General features: G+C 32.8%; 1 protein-coding gene across 1 annotated transcript in view; it reads right to left on the reverse strand.

Moving 5' to 3' along the window:
- DNAH14 (dynein axonemal heavy chain 14) overlaps positions 1-17,433 on the reverse strand; it is a 347,573-nt gene that overhangs the window by 197,217 nt on the left and 132,923 nt on the right. The window contains 4 exon segments of the mRNA XM_074264888.1: positions 8,580-8,654; positions 13,473-13,591; positions 13,681-13,785; positions 15,860-16,031. Of these exon segments, the coding sequence (XP_074120989.1) occupies positions 8,580-8,654; positions 13,473-13,591; positions 13,681-13,785; positions 15,860-16,031 (471 nt within the window).

Genomic DNA, 17,433 nt, shown 5'->3' on the forward strand with positions numbered 1-17,433 from the left:
AATGCAAAGAAAGAGGTGGATGTGAGAGATGATATTAAAGATTAATCAATCGGCTTTTAGGGGTGATTTCATGAAGGGTATGAGAGAGGAAGGATTGATAAGACTAAAACATTTTGAGCCTGGTGATAGGGAAAATGGTAGAGATTCAGAAAAGGAAAAAATCATAGTGGAAATTTATTTGGGGAAAAGATGATGAATTTGATTTAGATATGCCTTATTGGAGTTCATTGAGGGTTATCCAATAGGGAATGTCCAATGTGTAGTTAAAAATGTGGAACTGGAACTCAGGAGAGAACTTAGATATAAATAAATGGCATATGTAAACACCACCTACTTTTGTCCTTTCCTATTAGCTCTAATTCTAAATAATACTTAAAAAAAAAAAAAAAAAGACTTGGTATCCCTATCTCACCCAGGCCAAAAAAGGGAACTTGTCATTCACGGACCAGAAGTCATTGCTAATTCATAGTTAACCTTGATCTACCATATTTCTAATCTGGGCCTGTTGACCTCTCCTTAAGAAGTCTTGTGGCTCCTCACTCCCTGGACTAGCCATATTGGTAATGAGCTTAATGTGGACACCAGTTAATTTTAGCTCTGCTGTATCTGAGAACTCCCAAAGCAAGTGATCTAACAGTGAGACACTTTTTTACAAGACATATAGCAAGACTTAATATAATGCTGTATCATCATCCCATCTTTACTTTATCTCTGTCCTTGCCATTTATTCAGCCTGTCAAATACTACCAAAATTTCTCTAAATCTTCCCTCTTTATTTTATTACTAAAACCTTGGAACAGTATAATAATATTAATAATAACAGCTAGCATTTAAATAGTGGCCTAAGGTTTTCAAATTATTTTGCAAATATTTCATTTGATCCTCATAGTGACCCTATAAGGTAGACATTGCTATTATCCTCATTTTACAGATGAGAAAACTGAGTCTGAGAAATGTTAAATAATTTGGCCATATAGTTATTAAGGGTCTAAGACCAGTTTTGAACTCAGATTTTCCAATTAATAGCATTAATATGCTATTTCCTGTACCATGCAGTTGCTTCTAAGAGTCTAAACTATAGTTCTTAATCATTTTGCATTTTAGGTTGTTTTGGCAGCTTGGTCATTCAACAAGCATTTATTGTTATTGAGTTTTCAGTCAAGTCTGACTCTGTGACCCGATTTGGATTTTGGATTTGTTTTCTTGGTAAAGGTACTAGAGCAGTTTTCCGTTTCTTTCTCTGGCTCATTTTATAAATAAGGAAATGGAAGCAGATAGGATTAAGTGATGTGCCCAGGGTCACATGGCTAGTAAGTGAGGCCAGATTTGAACTCAGGAAGATGAGTCTTCTTGATTTTAAACTTAGAACTCTATTCACTATGCCACCTAATTAAGTGCTTAGTAATACTTAAGAACTCTGATCAATGCAATGACAAGGTAGTTGGAAGTAGAAGTCTTGGGAATTAGGAAAGAGGTTAGGGCTGGATAAGTAGAATGGAAAATCCAGAACAGATGACAACTGGACTGATGAGATCACTGAGTGTAGTAGAGAAGAAAAAGAGAAGAGGGCTAAGGACAGAGACCTACTAACACCAAAGATCCAGCAAAAGAGACAGAAGGAACAGTTAATTGGGTAGGAGAATAAGAATAGAGGAGAGTCATGAAAATCTGGAGAAAAGGAGCATCAAAGAGAAGTAATCAATAATGTCAAAGCCTTCAGAAATGGCAACATGGATGACGATTGAGAAGAGGTCATTAGATGGGAAAATTAAAAGATTATTTCTATTTTGGGGACAGCTAGATGGTGCACTGGCCCCAAAGTCAAATTCAGTCTCAGACACTTATTGTGTGGCCCTGGGCAAGTCACTTAACCCCAGTTGCTACACACACACACACACACACACACACACACACACACACACACACACACACGATATTGCTATCTTTGGACAGAAGTTTTCATGGTATATTTTAATCAGAAACCAAATCATAAAAAATTAGGAAGAAAATGAAAAGGAAGGAACTCAAGGCATCAATTATAAACTTTTTTTTTTCAAAGATTTGTTTTACCACAAAAAGGAAGAGAAATATGGGATGATAGCTAGTGATGACAGATGGATCAACAGCAGGTTCTCTCTCTCTCTCTCTCTCTCTCTCTCTCTCTCTCTCTCTCTCTCTCATTCTCTCTCTCTCTCTCTCTGTCTCTGTCTCCCTCTTTTTCTGTCTTCTCTCCCTCTTTTTTAACTCCCTTTCCTTCGTCCTTCCTTCCTTCCTTCCTTCCTTCCTTCCTTCCTTCCTTCCTTCCTTCCTTCCTTCCTTCCTTCCCTCCTTCCCTCCTTCCCTCCTTCCCTCCCTCTCTTTCTTTCCTGAGTTTTATTAAGAGTTTTTCCTAAGTCAGGGCACCCAAAATGCTATCATTAATTGTTCTAAACATTTCTTCCCTTATAGTCCTTTATAAATGACAAAGGCTAATATTATTTTTAAAAGAGCAAAATAAAGCAAGTTTTTCTTTTTTAAAATGTCTATTGACATGTTTTATTTTTCTATATAATCATAATTTTGTTCTGTATCTCTCCCTCTTCCCTGTCAGAGAGAATAACAAACAATATTTTTAAAAGACAAAAAAGATCAGCATAATTGATCAAACATTGAAAAATCTGTAAGTCTGTGCAGTACACACTTCTGGACCTCCCACTTCTGCAAAAGGGCAGGGTGAGTATATTTTCTCATACTTTTTTTCCTGCAAGCTATGCTTATTTATAATTTTTGCAATATTAGCTTATAATTATGTTACTACTCCATTTATTAATTGTTATAATTACTACATCTTACTTTTTCCTCAATTCTTCTTTAATCTGCATCATTTCAGGTTGACTTTATTATGCTTCTCTGTATTCATCACATTTATCATTTTTTCCAGCTCAGTAATATTCCATTATATTCATGTATCACAATTTGTTTAGTCATTCCCTATTCAGTGGATTCCTAATTTGTTTACAATTTTTTGCTACCAGAAACATGCTGCTAAAAATATGTTGGCATATATGTAAACTTTTATAAATACTCTCATTGAGGCATAAGCCTAGTAATGGAATCTCTGGGACAAAGGATACAGACATTTTAATCGTTTTATTTGTACACTTCTAAATTTTTGTTACATGATCCTAAGTATTAAAGTCATGTCAATTAAGAACATGAGTATGGTGTAAGATTTTTTCCCCTCCCTGCTTGTAGAATTTGTTGCTTTTTTCAACAGAATTATTCAATGTAATTTACTGTGTAGCTTGGAGATTGTAGCACAGACTTTTTCTTTCCTGGAGACAATCTGTGGATTTTTCAATTGCCAATTTGGGAAAATTTTCTGTGTTTAGAAGTTGTTGCATCTCTTCTTGAATTGTGGTTTTCAAGTTTTTGGTCTTACTATGTTCTTCTGAAATACCCATAATCATTAAGTTGTCTCTCAATCTTCTGTCTTTACAAGCAGTAGATTTTGCTTATATGGAGATCATGTTTTCTTTTAATTACATTGGGTTTTTTTGCATCCTTTCTTTCAAACTGTCTTTTACTTCAATGTATTTGCAATCCTGATTTGTTTCTTTAGTTAAATCTGCTACTATAGATTAAAATTTGTTTTCTATTCTGTTAATTATTGCTGCTATTTAGGCAATAAATGCTTTAAAATCCTTATTTTTTAAAAAACCATTTAGGAATGTCCTGCTATGATTGCATCCTTTCTTGGGAATCAGGAGTTTTTGCATAGTGAGCAATTCATTCTTGTTTCTTCATCTTGAAATATATGTTCCTACATATTTGGTATATTTTACTTGATCTGGAAACCAAAAATTCTTCTTTTATAATAGCTTCTGTTTATTCTCAAGATCTTTTTATGAGTTTAATTTTATTTTTAGATCAATTATCCAATTTTTTGATGTTTGATGTCATTACACTGCTAAGTAATCACACTAACAGTCTTTATAATTTGGTTTATTCAATTATGTTTCCTGGTAATAAAAATTATATAATCTTGTATCATCATAAAAACTTCCAAAACATCTTACAAAACTTAAGCCAATAAAATTACATTCCTTATTATTGTTCTATAAGAAACTACAAGCTGGATAATTTCAGAAAAGCCTGAAAAGATTTACATGAATTGATGCTGAGTAAAGGGAGCAGAACCAAGGGAACACTGTATATAGCAACAACAGATCAATTGTGATGGACTTGGCCCTTTTCAACATTGAGATGATTCAAGGCAATTCCAATAGATTTGTGATGGAAAGAATCATCCGCATCCAGAGAGAACTATGGAAACAACATGTATTAAAGCACATTTTTGTTACTGTTGTCTGCTTATCTTTTCCTTTCTCATGTTTTTTCCCTTCTGTCCTTATTTTTCTTGTGTATCATGATAAATTTTTAATGTTTAAAAGAACTGCACATGTTTACTTTATATTGGATTGCCTGCTGTCTAGGAGAGAAGGAAGAAAAATTTGAAACACAAAGTTTTGCAAAGGTGAATATTGAAAAATTATCTTTGCATGTATTTGGAAAAATAAAATGCTATAGAAGAAAAAAGCATAAAAAGTTTACATCTTATGGAAAGAGCTGCTACATATGAGAAGGCACAGATTTGGAGAGGAAGAGAGAGAAGGAAAAAGCAAAGGAGGAAGAAGAAGAAGAAGAAAAACGGGGAGGAAGAGGAAAAAAGAGAAGGAAAAGGAAGAGAGGGAAGAAAGAGAAGGAGGAAAAAAAGAAAGGAGGAGAAGCATTCCTTAATATCCACTCAAATTGACAGGGTAGCTGCATATAACATATGCATAATATAGTAAAGCCAGTTAATACAAAACAGTCTTCTAAAATCTGGTTTACTACTTTCCACAAATATGCACAGCATCCATGGGATTCATAAGTTTCATAAAGACTGCAATAATAATGGGGAATGTGTAAGAAATAGGTTTGAAAAAGGTTGAACTTTGGAAGTCCTCCTCTATGTTAAAGATCTCATGCAGAACTCTTTATTGTTGTTGTTTATTCTTTGCTTTTAAAAAGGACCAAGGAATCATGAGGGTGATGTTTTGAATTGTGCATGAATTGAATTTAAAAGAGGCAGAGCTGGGCAGTCATCAGTCTCACTCTTCTCTAGTCATCAGAATCCAGTGGCAAGACAAAGATCAAAACAACTGGCAATGGTCCAGCCTTTCATCAATTAGATTTTCTCACAGTTCCACCGTTCCCAGATTTCACATTTCATTTTGAAGCAGTTAAGCTTCTCCATTGATGATTTCTAAAGCTGAATATGAGTTATTCTGAGGCTAGCTATCTTTGCTTCTATCTTTGCAAATCTCCATTAACATAAGAGCAGGAGACAGGTAATGACGTCTGTTTTTTTGTGGAGTTTTTGCATGTGAGGCAACTGGGGTTAAATGACTTGTCCAGGGTCACATAATTAGTGTGTGTTAAGTGTCTGAAGCTGAACTTGAACTCAGGTCCTCCTGATTCCAGAGTCAGTGTTCTATCCACTGTGCCATCTTGCAGCCTCATGACATTTGTTGTTGCATTTCAGTTGTTTGTTAATGGGAGCATCTGATAATGAGTATTTCAAAGTGAAAAGCCTTTACATTAAAACCAGTTTTCATTGAAGAATTTTGGATATCCCTATTCTCCATAGTTATTGTTTCATTATGTGTAGCTGCAGAATTGAAACATCCCTGACTTATTATTGTTTTATGATTTTTTTCTGTGTGTTCTCTAGCAAATTTCCAAATGATTCTTTTTCAGCTTTCCTCCTGCTTGTACTCTCCCTTCCAGCTGGGAGATTTTTACTATCAAGAGTAAAGACATCTGATTCTAAGTTCCAGTAAGGCAAATTTTCATGAGAAAATTGATATAGAAATGAGTTGCACTATTCCCACCAAATGAATTTCTTTTCTCCCGTTTCCTCAAAATTTTCCCCACAGCATCTTGTGTCCAATTTTTCTTCTTTCCTCCAGTTGCACCAGGAAGGGCTGGGAGCAGATGCCCAGATTGGCCATGGTGGCCAGATTCAGGGCAAGGCAAATGGTGTGTGAACATACATTGCCATAAACGGACTTACAAACGCTACATTTCAGTGCAGGCCTGGGGATTTAAGATCTATAATTAAGTTTTCTTCATCTTGGATCCTTTGGTTGGCAGGTTTATTCTTTGTAGTTATACACTAGTGGTAGTTACAGCTTGGGAGCTGACTGAAAATGCCTAATCTCAATTGCCAATCTGAGAACTATTCTTTTTTAAAAATTATTATTTTCACTTTTTATTGACAGAACAAATGCATGGGCAATTTTTTACAACATTATCCTTTGCACTCACTTCTGTTCGACTTTTCCCTTTCCTCCCTCCACCCCTTCCCCTAGGTGGCAGACACTTTTATACATGTTAAATATGTTATAGTATGTCCTAGATACAATATCTGTGTGCAGAACCGTACAGTTCACTTTTTGCACAAGAATTGGAATCAGAATGTTAAAAAAATAACTTGGGAAGAAAAATGAAAATGCAAACAGTTCACACTCATTTGGGAACTATTCTAATGGGAAGAAAGCCCTGTATCTACTGGGAGTTCCTTGGAGAAAGCAGTATTTTCCTGCTAAGGAAAAAAAAATCTGACTGAGCTTGTCTAGTATTCTTTTAGTACATCTACAACTTTAGATATGGGAAACCCTCAGATGCTTGTAAAAGCATCTTTCTGATTTTAGAGGGGAATAATCTTCAGAGTTCAAAGAGCAAATCTGAATTGCTTTGTAGTTTTCTGCTTTAAGGAATTGCTTTCACTGAAATAATAATGAAAATAACAAATAGCATTTATGTTTATCATACTAAAAATAGCATTTATACATATGCTTTAATGTTTGCAAAGCACTTTTCAAATATTATTTCATTTTATCCTTACAACAATCCTGTAAAGTATATATGCTATTGTTATCCTCATTTTATAGATAAAATATGCAGCTAGAGATAAAATGACATACCCAGAATCACATAACCAGGAAGTCTGAGGCAGGATTTGAATTCACATCTTCCTGTATCATGTGCTCATCCACTGTACCACTTAACTACCCAGCTAAGAAAGCTGACTTAGGAAATTAAAAATTCTAGGCTTACAGCTGTTGCTTCATTGAAAAGTTATAATGATTCCACAAAGAGGTTGCAGCCTGGAGTGAGCCAAAACTCAGAAAGAATGAGAGAATTAAGAGCGTCATGCTGATTGGTGATATTGCATCTAGGCTAAGAGGTAGTCAAATGAAACTGGGAAGGAGGAACAGTGGATGAGGTTAAGATTTTTTTTTTTTAATGATAAATTTGCCCTAATAATATAAACAAAGCAAATCAAAGCCCCGTGTGTATAACGCAGTAAGTTAGAGAGAATACAGAATACCAAGTTAGGTAAAAAAAGACTCCTCAGCAAAACTGTAGCTGTCAAGTATTTAGGATGTAAAAATGACCGCTAAAGATTAGAGAAAATTTTGTAGGGTAAAAGTGAAGGAAAAATTTCTATTTTAAAAGAATCTTGTGCAACAATTGAGCATTAGTATTAAGGTAAGTTTTCAACTTTATCAAAATCTAACAATATACAAAATCTTATAAAATCTATATATGATAAGAATAGTTTTCTATATGGTTAGGGAATTCTTATGAAATTTCTGAAAGAACGATAGATTATTGAATTGTCCGGGTGCTAACTCAGGGACTCATTATTGATTACCTGGACTGTTATAAAAGCTTTAGAATTTGTCTCCTGGCTTCTATTTTCTAACATTTTTTATTTTTCACCCAAATATCAAATTAATATATTATGATGTAATGTAATAATGTAATATATAGGTTTTAGTATGCTTCAAAAAGCATCAGTAGCTCCCTATTTCCAGTATAGAATAAAATACACAATCTGACAATATTGTCTTCTCTATAATCTGACTTCCACTAACTGTTGTAGGCTTATTTTATAAAAATGTTCTTCCCTACACTCTATTTTCTAAATATATTTGACTATTGGCAATTTATTGACTCATTCCATTTCCTGTAATTTCTGTGCATTCACAAAAAGTATCTTCCTTGTCTGGAATATCCCCCCCCTTTTTTTTTAAACCACCAAATGAGCCAAAAAAAATCTATTAGTTTCACGTAAATTTCTTACAAACACAACAAATTCAGGGTTTAATTTTTTATCCTCATTTTTTTTACTATAGTGGTTTTTTTTATCATTCTAGCTGGTTTTTCTCTTTTACATATTTACATAACTCAATATTTCTGCTCCTACTTTATTCTCTCCTCCATAGAAACCTAATCTGGATTTTCCTAATTGAAAGTGATCCCTCTTAATTCAAAATTTTAAGAATATTTTTATTCTCTCTTTGTACCATAATTCATCCCTTTTATTATGTTTATTAGTTTTCTTATCTCTTAGTCTGCAAATTCCTTGAATTTGGAGACCACATAATTTCAAAATTTTTATATTTAATATATAATCATAGCTTAATAGAAATTGAATTGCTACCTAAACTGAGATTCTAGCTTGTAATTTTTAAAGATATACTTACATTTTTACCGTGTCAAACATGCTCTTCTCCACATTTACCAACCATTGTTCTACAAAATTTTTTATATGAACTTTCCTATAAGTTTGTTAAAAAAAAAAGGTTATTAAAAATTACTTAATGATATGTACTAAAATGCTTCATTAAAATTCACTTATATTGACTTCCTACATATTTCTTTGATTATAGCTATGGGTCAAAGAGAAGAAAAATTTATATTATATGAATTTACATATTTTATCATTAAATACTCTGTCTATAACTCACCAAAATATGTAATTAGGGGTTTTAAAGACCGAATGTTCCCATCTCATCCAAACTGAAACAGTAGGAGCCTGACCTGATCTCAATACGGATCATCAGCATGGGTGTTTTGACTGTTTTTTGTTTTTTATTTTTGACCTGAGCCAGTTTGGTTGTTCTTATAGGCAACCTGGGAAACCTCCTTTCTTGAGAACTCACCATACTAATGCTGAATTTACCACAGACAGCAATGCAGGTTGCTTCTTGTTATAGCTTGGCTCTCTTAAGTGTGAGAGTTCTCTGGGAGCAACTAATCATGATATGAAATTATGATACAAATGCCCTTCAGACTGGTTGTCCCCAATATCTGGGATATCAGTGTCAGAATCTGGTTTTCTTAAAAACTCATCTGAAACATAATCTAATACCTTATTGGATTCCTGCTAGCAGCTAGTATCTCCCCCCCAAAAAATAATTTTTACTGTATTTATTTTGTTTATATTTGGCATGATTTAAAATATGTATATAGAATATAAGTTCTCTGAAGCAGAAACTTTCATTTTATCTATGTATCCCCAATGCCTCACAAAGTATCCAGCAATAGCAACCAGCAAATTATTGATTTACTTTTAAAACTCTAGTCTTTAAAGAACTATCCTTTTAAAATGAGTATCAGTTTGAGGTGTTTATTCACATTACAAATTGATTCTTCATTTTTTAAAATGCAGAGTTCCTTTACATAGTAAATATGCTCAATGCATTTATAATAAAATTACATTTACATACAATTTTTTAGGGGTAAACCCACAGTCACTCTACCCCTTTGGGAGTTCTCTTGAAATTGAGGGAGGAAATATGCTAGATATTATTTAATATGTGCAAACATATTTAGATATTTTGATGACTCCTTTAATACATTTAAAGAACACAACTGATGGGAAGTAGATTTGTTGTAACTAGAATTAGGACTGGACATTTTGACACTTAGAAAAATCCATTGGAATATTGAGAACAAAAACTCTGGAAATCTATGAGACTAATGTTAGCCAAACTGGGGAAGGAAAGGATGGAAATGGAAATAAGATAACTTTTAAAGAACTCAAGGGGATAAGCAGGACAGAGTAGAAAGTATGCCATTTGGTACTTTCTATTTTTAAAACAAATTATTCTTGCTAATCAGTACTAAACTTAATTTAAATGTTGATGGTGCCCTTAAATTTTTGGCATTCTGGACCAAAGCTCAAGTCATTTTGTCTGATTTACGGCTCTGACCAGAGCTAGTCAGTTTGGCAGAGATCTAGGTTTCCTTTCTCATTTCTTCCAACTTGAAGAGAGAGACAAAGTCTAGCAGCAGCAACCTCCATGACAGCAAATAGAAACTAATGCCTAGAGAATACTGATAAAAAATGGAGTAAGCTTTGCAAAGGGAAGTGAAAACCTGCTGTGAAAAAAGAATTGACAAATTAAAATGGTGACAGTAAGAAAAAAAAAAACTATATGGAACTTGTTTTTTCAGATTTTTTGGTGACTTTAAAAAAATAAAAAGTAGATAATATGTGCTGTGAACAAAATTTATGGGTAAGAGTAAGCTATGGAAAAAAAAGAGAGAGAAGTAAGATTTGTGGGAAAGAAACAGGTTTTTTGTTAGGTCTTAGCTTAAGTATTTTATTTTATAAAAGGCTTTTTTTTTTGTATCTGGTTTTGTAATCACAAGAGTTTTTGCATTTGTTTTCTGATCATTTATGTTTTTTCCCCCTAAGTGCAAATATATATACTTGACCAGAGTGAATAATTTTTGAATAAAATGCCATAGGATCTTATTTAAAATTTTTACTAACCATATAAATTAGCGATGTTGGTCTATAGATTTTTTTCATCTTTATTTTTCAGTTTAGATTTAGGGCAGCTAGATGGTATATGGATAGAGTGCTAGGTCTAGAGTCAGGAAGAGTCATCTTGACTTCAAATCTGGCCTCAGACAATTACTAATTATGTGATTGTGATGTTAAGCAAGTCTGTAAAATGAGGTAGAGAAGGAAATGGCAAACTACTCTAGTATCATTACCAAGAAAACTCCAAATAGGGTCACAAAGAATCAAAATGGATGAAATGACTAAACAACAGTTTAAATGTTAGGAATATATTTGTCTAATAAAAAAGAGTTTATAAAACTTTTTTCAATTTTTGAGAAGAATCCATGTAGCACAATTAGTATGTTCTTTCAAACATTAATTTTACTTGTAAATCTATCTTTCCTCTCCTGATACTTCTTTATGGTTTGTTCAGTCTTGATACTGAATTGTATGAGATTTCTACTTCTTGTCTTGTTCATTGGAATATTTTACATTAGGAGGAAATTACCTATTTTCTCAAATTTTTGATTTTGCTACCATATACTTATGCATGGTAAATCCTGATAATCCTCTTAATGCACTGATTGTTTTGGTGGTCAGATCACACTTGATTTATGAGTTAAATAAAATCCCTAGATCTTTCACAAATGTATAGTTGTCCATCCTTACTTCCCTATATTTATTGTATTTTGTAGAACTGATTTTGGATCTTGTGTAGGGTTTTAGGTTGATTCATTTTAAATTTCCTCTTAGGCAAATCCTAAGGTCCTAATCTCAAATCTCTTTGCACCTAGTTCTGTCATCTGAGCATGTCTTCCAGCTTTAGGTCATATTTAAACCTGATAATTATACTATCTCTCTCTTCATCAGTGTATGAACTACATATTCACCAGTGTCTACCATATTCCTGCCTGATAGTAGATTTTTAATAAATGCTTGTTGATTACTTGTATCATGGACTTAAATGTTGAATAGCAAAGGTATGACTCTCCCTTAGGAATCTCCTTCCACCTTAAACTATTAACAATTACTTTGGTCAATTTTCTGGGATCCATTTTCTGGATTTCCTGATGTAGCTCAGATGACAATAGAACACATGGACCCCTCCTCTCACTGTAGGAATGTTCCATCTTTCCTACCCCAGCCCAGAGTTCTAACATCCTTTATATTGCACAATTCCCTAAGTGTAATGTTTTACAATTGTATTCTTGCCCAAGTTCCTTTTTATTGGCTTTCGGATTGACTTAAATTTAAATTCTCTGAAAAATTTTATATACATTACTTGTAGCCATATCTTGACACTTAAATAATAGTGGTCTTTCTTTCCAGAAGGAGGTTGAGACCATTAAAAGTAGTGGGTAATTTTCTAAAGACCATCGAGCCCATTCCTCACTTACTAATAAATTCTGAGCCCAGAATATTGTCCATGTTTGGTATTTGTCTGAGGTACATACACATACACACACACACACACACACACACACACACACACACACACACACACACAAGCTCTGTGGATTGTTAATTCCAAACTATATATACCAGTTGGATAATAAACGTTTTCTTATACTTAGTTTTTCTTGTGTAGATAAATATATCAAATTCCTTCGAATTATTTTCATTTAGAGGAATTGGCAATGTTCTGTAGCTTGATGTAGGCAGCACAATATTATATGACAATGAGCATTTGGAAGACGTTATTTTATATGGAAACCCATTTATAGTTGAACCCTGTGTTGAATATTTTTTGTGATAGTGGCAAACAGCTTTAGAAATGTATGTTTCCCTCCTTAATGGCAGATTTGAAACTAAACAAAAGATCTTTAAGCAAATTCCTTTCTCTTGTTATATCTGTCAAGGAATCTTATATAATTTTGATATATGTGTGGCAAATTTTGTCTCTATTGGTCTTCCAGTCTCATCATTAAAGACTCTCTGAACCACTTTGCTTTGATGGGACTCTTAAGAGACATTCTTTAAATTGTTTTTTTTTCCTCCACTGCTTTTTGCTGTCTGAGAAAATGATAATTCTCCATCATTCTTCTCTGGAAGATTTTTCAAGTCAGTTAACATTTAAAATGATGTTGCCTTTAGCTGCCATCTCTCTCAAGTTGATAAGTAAAAAGAAGAAGGAAAAAAGCATTTATATAGCTCCTATTGCTAGGCATTGTAGTAAATATTTAAAACTATTAATTCAAACAATTAAATAGGTCAAGTTTTTGCTGACTCGCTTGTCTATGATTGTAAAAACACATTATTATCTTAAGTTATTTGTATGGTGAGGTATTATTTTAAATGACTTCCAAAGCTTGTTTCTTAATTGTCTTAAACATATGCCTATCTTACTTTTTATTTCTTAATTTGCATTATGATTTAGTAGAGTTACAGAAAGATAAGGGAGGCTGGCACTTATGGAATTAGAGATACAATAAGGTACATCTTAATATATTAAGTAATATGCACATGTTCCACAAATATACAATGTTCATTTCTGACCCACAGTTATTAGCTATATGAGGAACCAATTTGCATGTTATAGTGAAAACTTGAAACCTCTAAAGGCAGGAAGATAGAGGAGCACAGGTTTTTTTAAGAAGAGGAGAGGTAAAAAGAAGGCCCATTTTTTGAGGTTTCACTAGAATACTGAAATGTCTTGTTCCTACTTTTCTATGAATAAAGGGTTTGCTAAATAAACACAATTTAGCCAAGCCCTTTTAATGGATGATCATAAATCCCAAAACATTCTCTAATATTAAGATTTTACTATAACTAAAGATTAAACATTAAACATATACCATACTTTGACAGAAGAAGTGTTTCACCTTCCGCTGATATGAGCAATGTGACCAGAGGAGGACTTAATTCTTTTCTCCATATAAACAAATGCCTTATATTCTCAAAACATTTCATAAGATGAGGCTGCAAGCAAAAAAACATAGTTAAATAGCATCATAAAATTCCGACATAATCAAGAAAGAATATTCATAAGCACAGTAATAAAATATTACCTGGATAGCTTCAGGATTTTTGCTTTCAGACAGAATTTCAATGAGTTCAGCATTACTGAGAAAGTAAAATCTTGGGAAAATCATTCTCTTCACTTCAAGATATTCCTGTCCCAGAAAACATAGACAAATATGAATGAGAACCCAAACACTGATATAAAAATGTCATATATTTTACATGATACACAATAAACATGCATAACATCAGAGCCAAAGGAGGAGGTAAAGTATACATTCCAACACATTCTGAAATGACATTTTCTTTTGAAATAGTATCTTATAATAAAAACAGTGGAGATTTTGTAGTGTAGAAGAAACTCAAGTTCAAATCCTATCTTTGACATTAATTGGCCATGTGACTGTAGGCAAATCATTTAACCTCTCAGAATATCTATAGTTTTCACTTTATAAGGTTATTGTGAGAGAAATGTGCTGAATAATGTATATACTGTATTTTGAAAAAAAAAATTTTTTTTGCTTCCAGGCTGGCAATTGGAATTAAGTGACTTGACCAGAGTCATATAGCTAATAAATGTTAAATGTCTTAGGCTGGATTTGAATTAAGATCCTCTTGACTCCAGGGCCTGTGCTCTACTTAGTGTGCCATTTAGCTGCCCCTATATTTAGTAAATCTTAAAAAAATGCTTTATAACTGTTAGCTTAAATGCATTTTCTAAACATCTTATCATTAACCATCATCAAAATACTGCATTGTGGGTGTATCCATAAGTCTACTACATAGACCATTTTTTGCCATGTTCCTAGGTATGCCCATCAATATTCAATTTTTCCTCTTGACCTTTTCCAAAGGAAACAATAAGGACACCTTGGAAAGGTAGATACATCTTTAAGATTCTTTTTACTGCTTATGTGTTAAACTGTGCCCAGGTTAAGGTTAATGAGTCACCTCCCATCTTCTATTTTGTTGTCAGGTATCACTTTATTATTTTAGTTATCTTAAATTTCTTTTCCAGAGAAATTTTAATCTTTTCAAGAATATATATGCCCAGAAATTTTCCAACTTCTCTTTATCTTAAGTGACTTCTTATCTGAATGTTTTTTATTTTGATAATCACTATATCCAGAGTCCTTACCATATATTCATTTTCATCAGAGCCCAGCATACACTCAAATTTAGGGAGCCTGGGAGTGACTGAATTCCCTTACCTCTACTATCTAAGTGGTCAAATTAAATCAAAAGACATTTCTCAAAAAGAAATGCACAAATGAGAAATAATGTACAAATGATCAATAACTATAAAATCTGTTAGAATTATAAACAGAAAAAAATAATTAAACCAATTATGAGGTGCCCCCTCATGACCAATAAAATTACAAAGAGAGGTGAAAATAAAATTTAGTGTTGTTTGGGCCATGGAGACATTAGTATATGTCTGTTATGGATTTGGGAATTGTAATAATAGTTTGGAAAACATTATAGCATTATATAGTAAGAGTGCTAATGTTCATTCTTTTTGATTTTGTTATCTCAATAATATTTTTGGAAGGCAAAAAAATCTTGATCTATATAAAATATTCATAGAAACATTATTTATAAATAACTGCTTTAAAATAATTATTGTCTACTGAGAAATGGTTGAACAATTGTGGTATGTACATGTATTGGAATATTATTTCACTACACGAAGTAATAATGTGAAGATTACAAATGACGTGTATAGAAATATAAATGAAAGAAAGCAAAATTAGACATTGACTATGATATACTCAATAATGGTGAAGATAACAAAATTTTTAAAAATTGAAAAATTCTGAAAGCAAAACTTTTGCTAAACTTATCAAAATTAATTTCCATTTTAAAATAAATTATAAATAATGGAGTTTAGAATTTCATTTTTCAGCTCTATTTTTGTTTACATATTGGATCTGGATTTTTTTTTTTGATGGTCACTATGTTAAGAATAAACAATAATACTTTAAAAAGGAACTGATCTGCTGAATCACACTCTATGTAACATATTACCATCAAGTTCCAGAGGAACAGAGTCATTAACTGTTCAAATTTCAATATGATGCTTGTACAATTTGGGTTTTCCCCCACCCTCTGAGATTAGTAATAATGGTATTGTATTGTATACCATGTTGCAATTTTTCCAAATGAAATGGCCCACATGTTATTCTTACTGAATTAAAACATTCTTTATGCCAAAATGATTTTTACCTCAAGACTTTTCTTTATTTTTTCAAGATGCAGAGAGCTACTCTGCAACATTTCAATGACTCCTACTGATATGACTCTTCTCAAAGCATCAGGTTTATTGTTTACTTTTGACGTTATTTCTTTCCACATAGAAGTCACTTTAGCAAAAAGCCTTGCCTCTGTTGAAAGCTGCCTTTATAAATAAAAACAAATCTGAGATGACTTCAGTTTTCTAAAGTACTATCTCAATTCTTAATATAATCATATGACAAGAAATATTTCCTAAAGTTATCAAAATGGATTTGTATATCATAGTTAAAGTGCTGTCAATTGATTACATATTGTTCTTTAAAATATTTCTGATTTTCTATACTATTTAAAGTTACAGGAGTTTTGCTAAAGATTTTTGACTCTTTCCAGCATGCTATATACTATTTCTATCTGATTTTTAAAAGAAAAATAACATAAAATGGACAACTACTGCCTCATAATACTCTTGTTTTAGGTAAATAGACTTGATATTACTTGAAATTCTAGAAGCATTTCTTTTTTCCATTTCATGGGAATGTCAGTCATTGATAAAGAACAATGATATTACTGTCATTGATTGAGACTTAAGTCATGAGTGAGGTCTTTAATTTTTTATCTGGACTAAAACTTTCAAGATGTCATTCATAGTACTGATAAAACTATCACTATAGGAACCATTATCTAACACCATAGCTATTATAATTTTCACAACATTTTACCCTTTCTATTTCCTGGGAGCACCTAGGTGACACAATAGATAGAGTGTCAGCTTTGGGTTCAGGAAGACTCCTTCATGAATTCAAATCTGTCCTTAGACTTAGTACTTGTATGACCCTGAGCAAGTCACTTAACCCAGTTTGCCTCAGTTTCCTTATCTGTAAAATGAACTGGAGAAAGAAATGGCAAACCACTTCAGTATCTTTGCCAAGAAAACCCCAAATGGGGTCACGAAGAGTCAGACACAAATGAAAATGACTGAACAGGAAGATTCTTTTTCCTGAGCTCCAATCCCACACCACTAAGTGTCTGTCAGATATTTTGAACCACATCTCCCTTAGGCATCTCAAACTTAACATGTCCAAAAATAAAATCCAGTATCTTTTCCTTCCAAATCCATTTGTCTTCCAGAATTCCCTATTATAGTTTAAGACACCACCATATTTCTAGCTTCTCAGGCCAGTGTCATACTGGGCTTCTCATTCTTATTGACCCACATATCCACTTACTATTTCTATCTCTACTTTACTTTCCCTTCTCTCTACTCACATAGTCACTGTCTTTAATACCTCTTGCCTGGACTATTACAATACTTTATTTGGTAGCTCTACTCCAAATCTGACCACTCAACTGCCAAAATATTTTCCTAAAGTGTATGTCTCACTGTGTTAGCTCTCCTTGCAATGATCTTCAGTGGCTCTGTATGACCACCAGGGATTATACAAACTTCTTTGGAATTTAAAAAGGTATTGACAATTTGAACCCTTTGTAGCTTAATAGTCTTCTTAAACATCACTTCCTTCAATCCAAGTGCATTGGTTTAATCAGTATTTAATAGAAAGAACATT

The sequence above is a fragment of the Sminthopsis crassicaudata genome, chromosome 4, assembly GCF_048593235.1.
Source record: "Sminthopsis crassicaudata isolate SCR6 chromosome 4, ASM4859323v1, whole genome shotgun sequence".
NCBI lineage: Eukaryota > Metazoa > Chordata > Mammalia > Dasyuromorphia > Dasyuridae > Sminthopsis > Sminthopsis crassicaudata.